The sequence below is a fragment of the Mus caroli genome, unplaced genomic scaffold (genome assembly GCF_978045245.1).
Source record: "Mus caroli unplaced genomic scaffold, Mus_caroli_1 scaffold_12, whole genome shotgun sequence".
Classification (NCBI taxonomy): domain Eukaryota; kingdom Metazoa; phylum Chordata; class Mammalia; order Rodentia; family Muridae; genus Mus; species Mus caroli.
Window position 1 is genome coordinate 11393029 of NW_028227267.1, and position 14382 is coordinate 11407410.

The 14382-nt window shown below is 43.9% G+C and overlaps 1 protein-coding gene across 12 annotated transcripts in view; it reads right to left on the bottom strand.

Moving 5' to 3' along the window:
• Pxk (PX domain containing serine/threonine kinase like) overlaps window positions 1-14382 on the bottom strand; it is a 65865-nt gene that overhangs the window by 14679 nt on the left and 36804 nt on the right. For all 12 annotated transcript variants that reach the window (XM_021181479.3, XM_021181483.3, XM_021181478.3 and 9 more), the window contains exons 5-13: window positions 13081-13158; window positions 12609-12682; window positions 12036-12110; window positions 9392-9496; window positions 8590-8691; window positions 5835-5996; window positions 5364-5481; window positions 3826-3904; window positions 1995-2043 (exon numbers count right to left, since the gene is read on the bottom strand). In XM_021181479.3, the coding sequence (XP_021037138.1) occupies window positions 1995-2043; window positions 3826-3904; window positions 5364-5481; window positions 5835-5996; window positions 8590-8691; window positions 9392-9496; window positions 12036-12110; window positions 12609-12682; window positions 13081-13158 (842 nt within the window). The remainder of the gene's footprint in view (window positions 1-1994; window positions 2044-3825; window positions 3905-5363; window positions 5482-5834; window positions 5997-8589; window positions 8692-9391; window positions 9497-12035; window positions 12111-12608; window positions 12683-13080; window positions 13159-14382) is intronic.

Here is a 14382-nt window from a genome sequence, read left to right on the forward strand (position 1 = left end):
ATATATATATATATATATATATATATATATATATATATATTTGAAAATTAATTCAGCATGGGTGCAAGACCTAAAGTAACACCTAAAACTGCCAAACCCCTAAAGCTCAGGGAGGTGCCTTGTGGTCAACAAAAGACACTGCTCACAATGAAATTTAAAATATGTTAATACTTATAAGGACTTGATTAATAGATATGGAGAAACTTATACAAATGAACAACAAAAATATATAACCCAACTTAAAAATGGGAAAAGGGCTTTAACAGAAATTTCTTCAAAGAAAATAAACAAATGAGCCGGGCGTGGTGGTGCACGCCTTTAGTCCCAGCACTCTGGAGGCAGAGGCAGGCAGATTTCTGAGTTCGAGGCCAGCCTGGTCTACAAAGTGAGTTCCATGACAGCCAGGGCTACACAGAGAAACACTGTCTCGAAAAACCAAAACCAAAAAAAAAAAAAAAAAGAAAGAAAGAAAGAAAAAAGAAAATAAACAAATGTTTAAAAATAATAAAAAAGACCCTGCCTTATCAAATGGTAACTTTCATCAGTTAAAAAGAAGTTTAACACTGAATAAATACAAATCAAAACCACACATTAGATATCATATCTCTTCATAGCCATTATGATGGTCACCATCAAAAAAAAAAAAAAAAAAACCATAAAATAAGTTTAGCATGGTAGTGCAAGCTGTTAATCCCAGCACTCAGGAAGTCAAGGTAGGAGAATTTGAGTTCCATGATAGCCTGGGCTACAAGGCAAGTTTTGGGCCAACTTGAGTTATAGTGAGACCCCAGTGTAAACAGACAGACAGACAAGAATAATAATAATTACAAACATTTGGGCTTCAGAGAAGGCTCAATGGATAAGTTTTTACAGGATCTGAGTTTGGTTCCCAGCAGCCTCATGGCAGCTCAGGATCTGTACCTGGTCACAGTCCCAGGGGATCGAATGCCGCCTCTAGCCTCTGCAGGCACAAGGCTTTTGTGTAGTACACAGACATAGATGCAGGTAAAACACAACTCTTGGCAGGAATGTAGAGAAATTGGAACCCTTGTGTACTGAGTAGGAATGCAAGATGATTCAGTCACCGTGGAAACCAACATAGAGATTACTTAAAACAACCAGCACTGAAAAGCAGCTGAAGAGGTGGGAGGTTTACTTCGTCCAAGGAGAAGCAGGGCTGCGCTTCCCGGGCTTTGGTGCATCGGCCAACCACTGCAGAGGGCAACCACTGCAGAGGGCAATGTGGCCCCAAATAGCAAATGGCTGCTAGCAGCCACAGAGCAGTGTAAAGCCCAAGATCACCGCTCCACACTGCTGCTTCTCCTAATAGTTCCTTCCCAATTTTCTTTAGATACAGATATTTGGGTTTATATTCTGTCTTCCAGATCCCACTATTTTGTTGATATTGGCCTAAATAATAATTACTTTCCACAGGATTATAATGCATTTATACATTTCACTTTTAGTAGATAAAATGTGCATAGTAGATAAAAGGCATAGTGGTGCATGCCTATAACCCAGCATTGGGAAGGCAGGCTATCCAAGTCTGCTTTTTCTTTTTCTTTTTCTTTTCTTTTTTTTTTTTTGGTTATTTGAGACAGGGTTTTTCTGTGTAGCCTTGGCTGACCTGGATCTCATTTTGTAGACCACGCCCGGCCCAAATCTGCCAGGAAGTGGTGGTATACACCTTAATCCTAGCACTTGGGAGGCAGAGGCAAGTGGATCTCTGAGTACAAGGTCAGCCTGGTCTACAGAACAACTTTTAGGTCAGGCAAGGCTACACAGAGAAATCCTATCTTGAAAGGAAAACAAACACACACAAAAAACTAATAAAACAACCTCATGCATTATAAACAGTCAAAATAGTAACTAGCTATAGGATGTTTGGATACTTCCTAATTTTTCATTTATGAACCTTTTAGTTTTTTAAAAAATTAATTTTCAAAGTCAACTTACTTATGCCATAACCCCAAATTTTATATAATTTGCTTTACCTTAAACTGTGGCTTTTCAGAAGTTGTTAGTAAAACATCACTGAATAATCTATAAGAAAAGAAACAAATGCGTAAGTGTTTAATCTCAGTGCTGGGTGTACTCTCAGAGCAGGGTAGGGCAGCTTACCACCTCTGAGCCCACCTGTCAGCAAAGGCAAAGGTGCTTCCAAGTCACTCGGTGCCCTCAGAGCTGTTTTGGGGGAGGGACCAGGTCAGTTATACGTGACACTGTGGGCCATATACTATTTTTTTAAAAGAGTTGATAAACACCAGTTTGCAAAACGTTGCAGATATATTGAACAGATGTTTCTAAACAGAACTATTTGTTTTCTTGCATCTGAAAAGGCGGTTTATTCTGTCTTGATTGGAATGTAAGACACACTTCATCCTAAAACAGTAGTTTCTGGCGTGCAACAATTCTTTCTTCCAGGGTATGCTACTAGAACAACAGCAGGAAGCACTGTTGACTGGTGTGGTTGGAAGGACTGCATGGACAGTGTCCAAGTGACTTAGTGCTCTTAATGTGAGATTCTGTTGAGACAGACAGAAGTTCACCCCACACAGAAATGATGAACGCCTTTTTCAGCATCCTTCTCGAATCCTGGTCCTCTCCTGCCATTCATCCTCTGACTTTCAGATTTTCACTAAACACAAGACACACCTCTTTAAAGCGGAAGCCCATGGGGTGGAAGGTTCTGGGGAAGACGGAATACCTGTCCTGATGCTGAGGCTGGGAACAAGCACAGAGCCCTGGGGAGATGATACAGGTGCACATCGAAGCAGGCAACATCACCCACTGCTCCCTGACTGAGTGCTCTCTGACCCAGGAGTCTGTGGCAAATGTTGTAGGTTTCAAAGTAGATCTATTTTCTCATATGTATGTTGTTATTAGTGGCTGTTGGTTTGGAAATAGATGCTGCAGTGTCACATCCGTGGACAAGGGCTTGGTGGACAAGGGCTTGTTTCTTCTGATCATCAGCTTCCCCAGGGAGGGAAAAATTGCCTGGCCTATAGCAGGCCGTCTCTAACCAGGTAGGAGGAAGGAATGAGGGCCCTGTAGTGTAGCCTCTGGCTGCACTTTGTCCCCTGCCATGTTTGCTGCTGTTACTTCCTGAATACCTTTGCTATACAACAAGCTGGTACAGACGAAGCAGGGCTCGGGAAACCTCGCAACACGCTCAGAAAGCTTGCCTATGTCCTTCTGGGAGGAAGAATGAAGCTGAGATACACTCACAGGTTTGTCTGACTTCAGCTACATCACCTTAACCTCTGCATGAAGGAGAGGCCCTAAGGAGGCCTTACACACTCAGCTCCTCACAACTGTGCTGACAGGAAGAGGTCTTTTGAGTACAAAAGCCTTGGTACAAAGTTTGGTACACACTAGCTATTTAACAGCTAGTGCTCAGAGATGAAATAAACAAACAAAAGCACAGGAACCCAAGAACACATCACTTTCTTGTGGAGGGCAGGCCCGCCAAGGCCTGATGGGTACCCAGCTGGTGGCTGGGGCAGGACCAGCAGAGAGAGGTGCTAGGGAGGACCCTCCTATTGTATTTCCTAAATCAGGAGTTCAACAAACACATACACGTGTTAATGGTGATGGGACACGTGGGAAGGACACAGGATTTCCAGGACAGCAACTGGACTAAGCAGAGTGGTCACAAGGAAAGGGTCATGGTATCATGCTGTAAGTGCCTGACAGCAAGCTGGTCACTTCAACTCTGCAGGGACCAACTGAGTCATTACCATGGCACCAGGCTCTGGGCAGAGTAGTCGGTCCAAGGTTCAGCAAAGTTATCAAGATTACAACCAATGCATATGATTGACTTACGGCATCTGTAAGAGCCGGGAGACGGTAGGCATGCCATTTTTACAGGCTTCACAAGACAGCGTAGACTCCAACACGGCCACTTGAAATGAACAGATACACATTTTAGTCCCACAGAACTCTCGCAGATCCACTTGGTGAGGAAAAGTTTGACATCTCTTTGCAACAACTGTCTGCAGGCTGATCAGGACAGTGTCAAAACTCTTCACATACAGACAGATGGCATATGTGGGGGGATGGGAAACACTGCCATTATCAATGACTCAAAAGAAATGCCTCAGAAACCACATGCTGACAGACAGCTAAGTCTACTCCAAGGAGAAATGGAGGAAGGCATCAAGATAGTGTTCATACAACTGTTCTATTTACAGAGAAGTAAACAGTACACAAAAGCAAAATTCAGAACCTGATTTTAACGCTTGCTTGCTTTTAATGGAAACCAAGACACAAAATGCCAATTTTCTGACAGCTTGTCATCCAACACCTTGATGTTATAAAAGAGTGACCAGACTCTCATACCCACAGGTTACTGTTTAGTTTCAGCTGCTCAAACTTGGCAGGAAACAGTACCAGGGTGTTTTTTCACTTTTTTTTTTTTTCCTTTGGGTTTTCGAGACAGGGTTTCTCTGAGTAGCCCTGGCTGTCCTGGAACTCACTTTGTAGACCAGGCTGGCCTCAAACTCAGAAATCCACCTGCCTCTGCCTCCCGAGTGCTGGGATTAAAGGCGTGCACCACCATGCCCGGCTTCACTTTGGTTTTTTGAGACTGAATTTCTTTGTGTAACAGCCCTGGCTGTTCTGGAACTCACTCTGTAGACAAGGCTGGCCTCAAACTCGCAGAGATCTGCCTGCCTCTGCCTCCCGAGTGCTGGGAATAAAGGCATGCAGCACCACACCAGGCCCATGTCTGTTCCCTTGAATTGCCTCATCTGGCATAGTGAAAACTGACAGAGTGATTGCATATTCCAAACAGTGTCCCCAAAGCTACCTTGGGCTCTTTTTCTTCCATCCTTGAGCTCTGAGCTGGCCATTCGAGAATGAGATGGTCTAAGATGAGTTTACACTGGTCCTTAGGCCTCACCTGTTCTTCTGTCCTCCTTAGTCTCCTTGGGTAAGACTGTAACAGCCCTTGAGCCACCTTCCTCGAATCTGGAGGCCTGGCTGGGCAGGCTAGGCCCTTATCTTCCAGGCTTCCAGCCATGGCTCTCGAGTTCCTTTTAATTCCCACTCCTGCTTGGATGGGACTCTGACACTTGCCTGGCTCCTCAAGTTTGGCTGGAAGTTGCCTGACCCTCACTTTAGCTTAAGCTGGCCACAGTTCTCTTTCCATTGTCCTGCTCTCAGAATCACACTGCAGTTTACAGACGTTTCTCCGGAAGCTTCAGACAGATGAACAGACAGACAAACCATCCAAATGTTCAGTGCTCTGGCTGGCGAGCATGACAACTGGCTCTCCGTCCTTCTTGGAGTTTGGTAAGAGCTTAAGCAGCTTTGTAGACTACCAGATCCCAGCACACCCCACTGCCAAGCCCTGTACTGACCCACAGCCAAGGATGATGCAGGAGGAAAGGAGTCCACAGGCACAGAGTCGGGAGGTCGTCCATAAGTCATTTCATAGAGTAAGTGGCCAAAACAGTGCACATCTACACTCTCCAATGTCTGGGAAAGAAAGCAGTGCCATGTTCAACCTTCAGTCTTTGGCCCTCACTCCCCCTGCCCAGGCTTCCACGGAGAAACAAGGCTCAGGGTAGCCTCATTCCCAATGTAACTCCAAAGCCTTTTTACAAGGCTCACAAGGCATCCTTGTGACTTAGGCTATATGTCATTTTCAACCAATGATTTTATTTACTTCCTTGTCCCACCATGTCATCTTTGCCTCTTAGAGACCCAGCAATGTTCCATGGGAGAAATAGGAGCAAGGTACACTCCAACTTTCCAATTGAATTTTCCAATGCTTAATGCACAGGGTAATCGGACCCAAACACAGACCTGTCATGACTGCCACAACTCACATTGATTTTCCTGAATTGTGTGAAGTAGGATCGGTAGAAGGAAGGAAGACCCAGCAGTGAGTTTTCGAGGTCTAGCAGCCGGCAAGTGTTGCCATCCAGCATCACATTGGCTGCATGGAGATGGCCGTAAGGGAATCCCTTGTCATGAAGAAACTTTAGTACCTATTAAAGAAGATGTGCAGGTTAACTGTTCCCAATTCACTCACATATCACACAAGGTAAACTCACGGTTTAAATATTTTTGGAAAAAACAAGATGGCTCAGGTTAAAATGTGCTGACAACTGAACCTGACAGCAATCCTTGGGGCAGACATGGAGAAAAGAGAGAACCAATTCCCAAATGTTGTCCTCTGACCTGCACACATGTGCTATGGCATGCATACACCCACTCACATACAAGCACGCACCCACAGGTAAACAAACAAACAAACGTAAGAAGAAAAGGCATCTGAAGCCGGGCGTGGAGCTCCGCAGCAGTTTTCTCAACATGCAGGAGGCTAAGAGTTAACTCCCAAGCAAAACCTAATTACTGTAAAATGAAATCCAGCAGGCCACTGAAGAGATCCCCACCCCCAAAAAATGCCAACTCTGATGAGTTGGTTGGAAAAAAGACTGATGATAGAGACTGTCTCACAGCTGTGAGACTGTCGGGCACACCATCGAGTTTCCTCTTTTCCCAGGTGAAGAGAATTAGGTTGGAGGAAACAGCTCTGATGCCCAAAGGCTCTGATTTGGGAACTTTCTGGTCCCAGCAGCCAGCTCTTTTCTGGGGCTGTCCTGTTCCACCTGCGTGGATTTCATAAAGCTATGGCATCAGTGTCTGTGCCAACCACATAGGAAAGGGGGTGAAGGTGAGAACTTCTCCTATTCAACATCTACTGTGAACATGGTTGGTGTTTAGTAATAAAAATACAAAGTAGAATTCTGGCCTCTCTACAAAAGCAACCTTCTCAACTTCCATTAAGATAAACAGTGACTCAGCAAAAGATACCTGATATGTCCCCGCAAGGACCTGGGACTAGACCTTTAAAATGTCATCCTTTAAGAAATCTTACCAGGCATTATGGCACACGCCTTTTGATTCCAGCACTCGGGAGGCAGGGACAGGAGGATTTCTGAGTTCGAGGCTAACCTGGTCTACAAAGTGAGTTTCAGGACAACAGAAAGACACCTGCTGTTGACTTCTGGCCTCCACATGTATATATATAGACAAGTGTATCCTTACACAAAAACACATTATGTATGTATGTATGTATGTATGAAGCTATATCTTTATATATAGATATCTAGATGGATGGATGGATGGATGGATGGAAGGATGATGGATGGATGGATGGATGGATGGATGGAAGGATGGATGGATATAAAGAACATGGGACTAGGGTATGCTTAACTCTCTACTGATGGGGTTGTGAAATCCAAGAAGCCTAGAGAAATTATGTAGAGAGGACAACATGGACAAAGCTGGCACTCTTTCCTGCCTCTCTTTCACCTCCGTTTCTCTCTTAGTGTTGAAGATCACTTTGTGCCTTGGAATAATAAGAACACACTGTCCTTTGAGCTATATCTCTATCCCAAATGGGAGCAGGCCTTTATAGTTCCGTAAAGAAGACATATGGAGTCAGGGATCTCAGCACAGGCCTTTGATCCCTAGCATGCAGAGGCAGGGTAGATCTCTGAGTCTGAGATCAACCTGGGTCTATGGAGTGCCTTCCAGGCCAGTCAGAGCTACACAGTAACACCTTGTTTCAAAAACAAACCAGCAAAACAAAAGACAAAAATTCCAAACATATATATATATATTCCAGCAGATCAGTAGCTGACAATGTTTGTCATCGAAGCCTGATGACCCGAGTTCAATCCCTGGAACCTAAGCAAAGGGATCTCACATAGCATGGCTTATATTTCCACATTCAGACAATACAGATGAAGCTTACAAAGAAAAAAATCTTGGCACAGAGATAAAGATCAGCCAAATAACCCAAAAGATGACCTAATAGCCAAACTTTTGGAATTTTATAGATCTAAATTACTGTCACCTTTATATCAAATATTTGTTTGTTGGGGGAAGATATAGCAATGATATCCAGTATAATATATCAAGTTATATCAGTATATATCAAGTGATAGATAATATGACAATGTCTCTGATTTTGGAAAGTACAAAAGAACTTTCCCATTTAGAAACTATCATTCTAGGAGGCTACGGAAAAAGTCACTTGTTCTTCCAAAAGGCCTAAATTTGGCTCCTGATAACCGTACTGGATGGCTCACCACCACCTGTAACTCTAGTGCGAGGGAATCTGTCACCTTCTTCTGGCTTCTGTAGCAGCCCCAACACATGCGGCAGACACATACACTCAAATAAAATAAATCTTTTTAAAAATTGTAATTCTTGGTGAAATATGAGTGCAACTGTGGTTGTCTGAATAGGAGGTGTGGCCTTGTTGCAGAAAGTGTGTCACTGTGGGGATGGGCTCTGAGGTCTCATATGCTCAAGCTACACCAAGTAAGGACAGTCCCCTTCTGCTGCCTGCAGATCATGATACAGAACTCAGCAACCTGTCTAGCACCATGTCTGCCTGTATGCCATCATGTTTCCTGCCGTGCTGATAATGAACTAAGCCGTTCAAACTGTAAGCCAGCCGCAAATTAAATGTTTTCCTTTATATGAATTGCTATGGTCATGGTGTCTCTTCACAGCAATAATACCTGAACTAAAACAATAACTTAAGCAAAATCAAAAATCTCTTACCTCTAATATCTGCCGCCCATATGTTTTTATTTGCTGGAGTTCCAGGCCCTGGGTTTTCTTAGGGTTGCAGTATTTCTTCAGGAAGGGGTCTTTTGGTTTTGCCTTTAGAAAAGAATCAACCATACATAAAGAGCTAGAGGAAGCAATGTTTACCACAGGCTTCCTGAAAAGGTAGGAAAGACTCCAGGAGTCAGCCAGGGGCCCCAGCACACAGCATGTGGGGTCTGTTGTTGTTAACCCAGTAGACTGTAGCTGAGGTAAAGAGCCTGGTCTGAGGTCTAGTTCTTCTATATCCAAGGGATGACATACTGGGCCTCACCCTGGGCCATCCCCAGAGTCTTGCCTACTGTAGGAATTTTCCAGGACTGCTCTGCTCGAATGCAAAGTATAAACTTGCAAACTCACCATCGGAGCAGCCTACCTACCGTGTAACAGACAGACAGACACCCACTTCTGCTCATGGGAAAGGCATGCTGTTCAAGCAAACTAGTCTTTCCGAATCAGATTTAATTGTGTCCGTTTGTTTTTGCGATAGGGACTATGTGATTCAGGTTAGACTGAAATTCATAATCCTCCTGGCCAGTCTCCCGAGAACATGGGATTTCACCATGCTATGTTTAAAATGTAAAAATTAAAGTTCATGGGGCTTAAGGGAAGAAACGACTTAATTATAATCCTGAGGAAAATTATTTTTTAAAATTTCACGGGGCCTACCTTTTGGAAATTTATATATCAAACATCAAAACAGATTCTAAAGGGACTGAAGAAATCTATAAGCATGGCCTTGATTTATAAGTGGTACCTTGTAGATCAGATCCTTCAAAGTTCCCTTTTCATTAAAGGTTCTAATCAGCAATGCTGAGGACTCGCTAGCCGTGGCAAAGGTGACCCGATAGATGTAAGGGTGCTGCCAAAACAAAAAAATAAATTCAGGTTAGTTTACACCAGAATCTAGGGCCTTTTAGATTCATGTTCTCTTTATGGAGAGGCAAGCACCTGTGAGGTTGGCTTAGTTTTACGCAGATGTGCCACTTCCTGAACACAGGCTACTTAGTGACTAGATGATCAACCTGCTCCTCTCCCTCAGATGACCGGGAGGAGGGGGCAAGCTCCACACCTGAGGCCTTGCTTGGCTAAGCCCTCATGAGAGGTCTCTGAAAGCTTCCTCACTTGGCTCTGTGCATCCAGATTTCAGGCAGAACCATGGTGGCAGAGAAGAAAAGGCAATCAACTGTCAATCAACAGTCGCTCAGCAGTCAGAGCAGCTAAGTGGGAGAGCAGGCCAAGTGTGTCTCTGCTCACAGCCCTGCCACTTACTCCACACTGCTGTCTGGATGCCAAGGCAGGGAGCATATCCACTTGGGAGCTGCATGAGCAGCGTGCTTTGGTGTGGAAGGCAGGAGCATGGACTTCCCTGACTTCCTACACAAGTCTGCAATATGCGGCGGATTCAGTGTCCTCTGCAGATGGGACCCAAATGTCAGCCAGCAAGGTGAGGTGAGGTAGAAAAATTCTTTAAAGACTTAATGTGCTCCTAAAACCTGGAACTTTGGTTACATGGACAAGAAGGCTGACTGACTGCTCGGGCTCTAGGTAACCTGAGCGGGCGAATGACAAAGAGCCACTTTGCTGTCTAAGCTGCCTTTGTCAGGCTAACTTGCTGGCCTAGGGAAACATTCATTATTTATTCTAATGGACAGTCCTAATCCAAGAGCTTACTTGGATTATCACCAGGGCATATTCAAAATATGTCTGAGATATGACCTGCAAATGGGCTAATGTGAATCCATTACCTGTCGTCTAGAAGGAGTTGCTTGAGGACTGAGCCACCAAGCCCAGCTAATGTGCATATCTTCGTTGTTGTTTTACTGATATTTTTTTTTCCAAGACAGGGTTTCTCTGTGTAGGCCTTCGCTGTCCTGGTACTTGCTCTGTAGATGAAGCTGGCCTGAAACTCTGAGCTCCTACCTTGGCTTCCCTGGTGCTGGAATTAAAAGAGTGCACCACTACCATCTGGCTTAATGTGTATTTCTTACATGCACTATGTTGGGATATGGTGGAGGGGCTGTTTTTGTTATTTGAGGCAAAGTCTCACTATGTTGTCCAGGTTGGTCTTGATTTTGTAACCCCCCTACCTCTGCCTCCAATACTGGTACAGTAGCACTGTTATTGGTTTTGTTGTTGTTTTAATTTTTTGGATTTATTTATTTTATAAAGTAGGAGTATTGTTCCTCCAGGCATGTATGCACATTATATACGTATCTGGTGACAACTGGAACTATGGACGGTTGTGAGATACCATGTAGGTGCTCGAAATCAAACCCAGGCATTCTGCAAGAACAAGCCTCCTAACCTCGGAGCCATCTCTCCAGCTCCTTCTTTCTTGTTCTTGTTTTGTTTTTTTTTAAACATTCATTATGAGTAATTTTAAATCTGGGTGCTAACTGGGCCTGGTGGTTCAAGCCTATAATACCAGAGTTATGAAACAGGGGCAGGAAGATCAAAAAAGTCCAAGACCGGCCTGGGTCAGAGAGTTAGTTCAATGATACCCTGGGGAACTTAGTGCAACCCTATCTTAAAATAAAAGATAAATGACAGGTGGGGGCATAGTTGAGTGGTGGAGCATCTGCTTAGCATATACAAGGCTCTGGATTCAAACTCAATCACTGCAAACAACAGCAACAAAAATCTGGGTTCTTGAAAGCCAGATATCTACCATACAACCACGCAAACTCGAGACCAGAGCATTTTTCTTGGATGTAGATCACACCTCATTAAACCACGGCCTCATTGCTTTAACAAGATGAATTCAAAGGTGAACGCGATGGACCAGCCACTCCATAAAGCAATTAGTTCTGGTGTGTGGAAAACAGGTCATTAACACTAACCCATCCATAGACCAAACTCCAGCCTTTACTGAAGACATTCTGTACGAAGTAAGTCTCTCAGTGTGGGTTCTTCCAACCAAGGCCTTAAATTAGGACTGTCCATTAGTACAAGCAATGCATGTCTCTCTAAGCCAGCTCATTAGCCTGTGGAAAGTAGCTCACACAGCAAAGTGGCTCTTTCTGTCATCCTTTCGCCCAGCTTACCTAGCCCCTGAGAAGTTAGTGTCCTTCTAGAAAGAGATCTTGGAGTCCCACTGATAAAATGCTCAATAAGAGCAAGAGGCTCAGAAAAGTGTCTCTATCTTACTCTGATATCTGATTAAAATACAGACTACATTTAAACAGCTATCATTAATGGGCCAAGATGTCACCAACACTGGCGTAAAGGACGTCACATCTGTGGGACTAGCCTGCACACTTCTGGCCTGAGTTAAAAGCCACTGTTCCTTTTCATTTTCTTGAGACCACAGAGTATTTTCCAGGTCTTGTATCCAGGTTCACCCTCAAGAGAACACTGACCCTGAGCAGCAGTGAGGCAGCAGGAGGACTTGTACTTACCACACAGGAAGGCAGAAGTTTGATTAGACACTGAAAATCTTTATCTGACAAGTACTTGTCTGGGCCAAGATCAGCCTGGAAATGTAGGAAGAAATATCAGAGTATCACTTTACTCACTGCAAGGAAAATTCCTCATGTCTTTTCCCCTAACTTTATTTGTTCAAATTCTTAATTATAAATCAAAGACAGAAATCATATTAAGTCTGCTGCTTCAAGGCCTTTTCTGGAGAGGTAGTGTGTGCACATATGAACATCAGGCTATGACTGGGATTTCATTTAATTCCATAACCAAATATGTCACTAGAACTCCCAGTGGGAAATAGATGAGATAATATCCAATAGCCTTGGGGGGGGACACACACCGCAAAACTGTCAGTCCTAAATCCAGGCTGTCCCTATATCCTCCTGAACATTTATTACTTGACCAATTGTATAGTCAGAGGATTTGAAACGACTCTTTTTTGATGTAGGATTGAAAAAAAGCTCAGTAAAAGTGCTAAGAGTCTCCTATCGAAACTCTTCCATATACTACCCAAACCTTCTGGAATAAATGAAGGTAAAATAAATGTTTACCCAGCTTAGCACCAGCCGCTCCTTTGGTTGGTTTTTAATTTTCATCAAGAAATATTTCTTCCTTATCCTCCAACCTGCCACAAAGCAGAAAGGTGCTGATAGTGTCAGTATTTTTGCAACAATTGATATAAATTTCAATCTTAGCCTTATCTACATAGGGCCCAATCACTCAACCATGTTTATACAGAAAGGCCACTCTATAAAAACAACAGAGACATTATTACTACATTTACAGAAAAGCTAGTAGGACAGAACTTCAATCTAGACTTACTGAAAAAGCCTAATGGGGACTGAATGGAGGTCCTGAATGTTACCAGCACCCCAGTCCTCTGACAGGGCTTAACCAAGGTTAACAGGTATCAGCGTCAAGGACAATGCTTGAAGCAGTGGGGAGGTACAAGGACCATGGTCAGCAGAGGTAAAGAGCTTTGCCGGGATAACGTCCAGCTGGATGGCCAAGCCAGCCTCTCACCTATGTCCTTCAGTGGTTCTACCACCTCCCACTTTGGTTCTGATCGGAAGAACATGGAAACCTGCTGTAAGGCGATCTCTGCAACGACATTGTAGAAATCCGTTAGTCAGATATGTTAGGAAAAACCAAAGGCTCATATATTGTTCACGCAAATAAAATCCCTGTAGTCTAAAGACTTCTTTAAAAGACATGATCAAAAAGTGGAAAATTAAAAATAATGTAGACTTTTAGACTGGACTCTAGGTGTTAGCATTCCTCTAGGCTCTGCCCAACAGTTACCTGGCAATAGGCAGGTAGGCCTGGCTTGCGATAAAAAGGCCCCTTCTCACTCTCTCTTTTCACTCCGTGACCAGTTTCTCCTTCTTTTCTCTTCCCCCTTCCCTGTCTCCTGGTTTCTCTCCTCTGTTCCTGGCCTTCCTCTCCTCTTCCCTGTCACTCTCTTGTCTCTACTCCCTTCCCAACTTCCCTTCCAATACCCTTAAATGAACTCTATTCTATACTATACCCATTCTATGGCTGGTCCCTGGGGGGTGGGGATGCCTCAGCATGGGCCCGAGGAGACACCCCACCCACCTCACCACCACACTCTATAAAACACAACACTAGGTGTACTGGCTAGTTTTGTGTCAACTTGACACAGCTGGAGTTATCACAGAGAAAGGAGCTTCAGTTGAGGAAATGCCTCCATGAGATCCAACTGTAAGGCATTTTCTCAATTAGTGATCAAGGGGGAAAAGGTCCCTTGTGGGTGGGACCATCTCTGGGCTGGTAGTCTTGGGTTCTATAAGAGAGCAGGATGAACAAGCCAGGGGAAGCAATCCAGTAAGGAACATCCCTCCATGGCCTCTGCATCAGCTCCTGCTTTCTGACCTGCTTGAGTTCCAGTCCTGATCTCCTTGGTAATGAACAGCAGTATGGAGGTGTAAGCCAAATAAACCCTTTCCTCCCCAACTTGCTTCTTGATCATGATGTTTGTGCAGGAATAGAAACCTGTCTAAGACAGTAGGAAACTGATGAAAGCTGAGCAAAACCTGCGTTTAATGGTAAAGGGCCGACAGTGCGTCCTTAGTCTCAGTTATGTGCCGTGGTTACAGCAAAAGCTACCCTGGAGAAGGCAGGGGAGGGGTGTCTATGCAACTATTATTGCAACTTCTCTGTAAACCTAAAGCTACTCCAAAAGTAGAGGACTACCAAAGACCAAAGATAAAATGAATAGTTATGTGGAAACACATTTTTTTAAAGATTTATTTATTTAATATATGTAAAGCCACCATGTGGTTGCTGGGATTTGAACTCCGGACC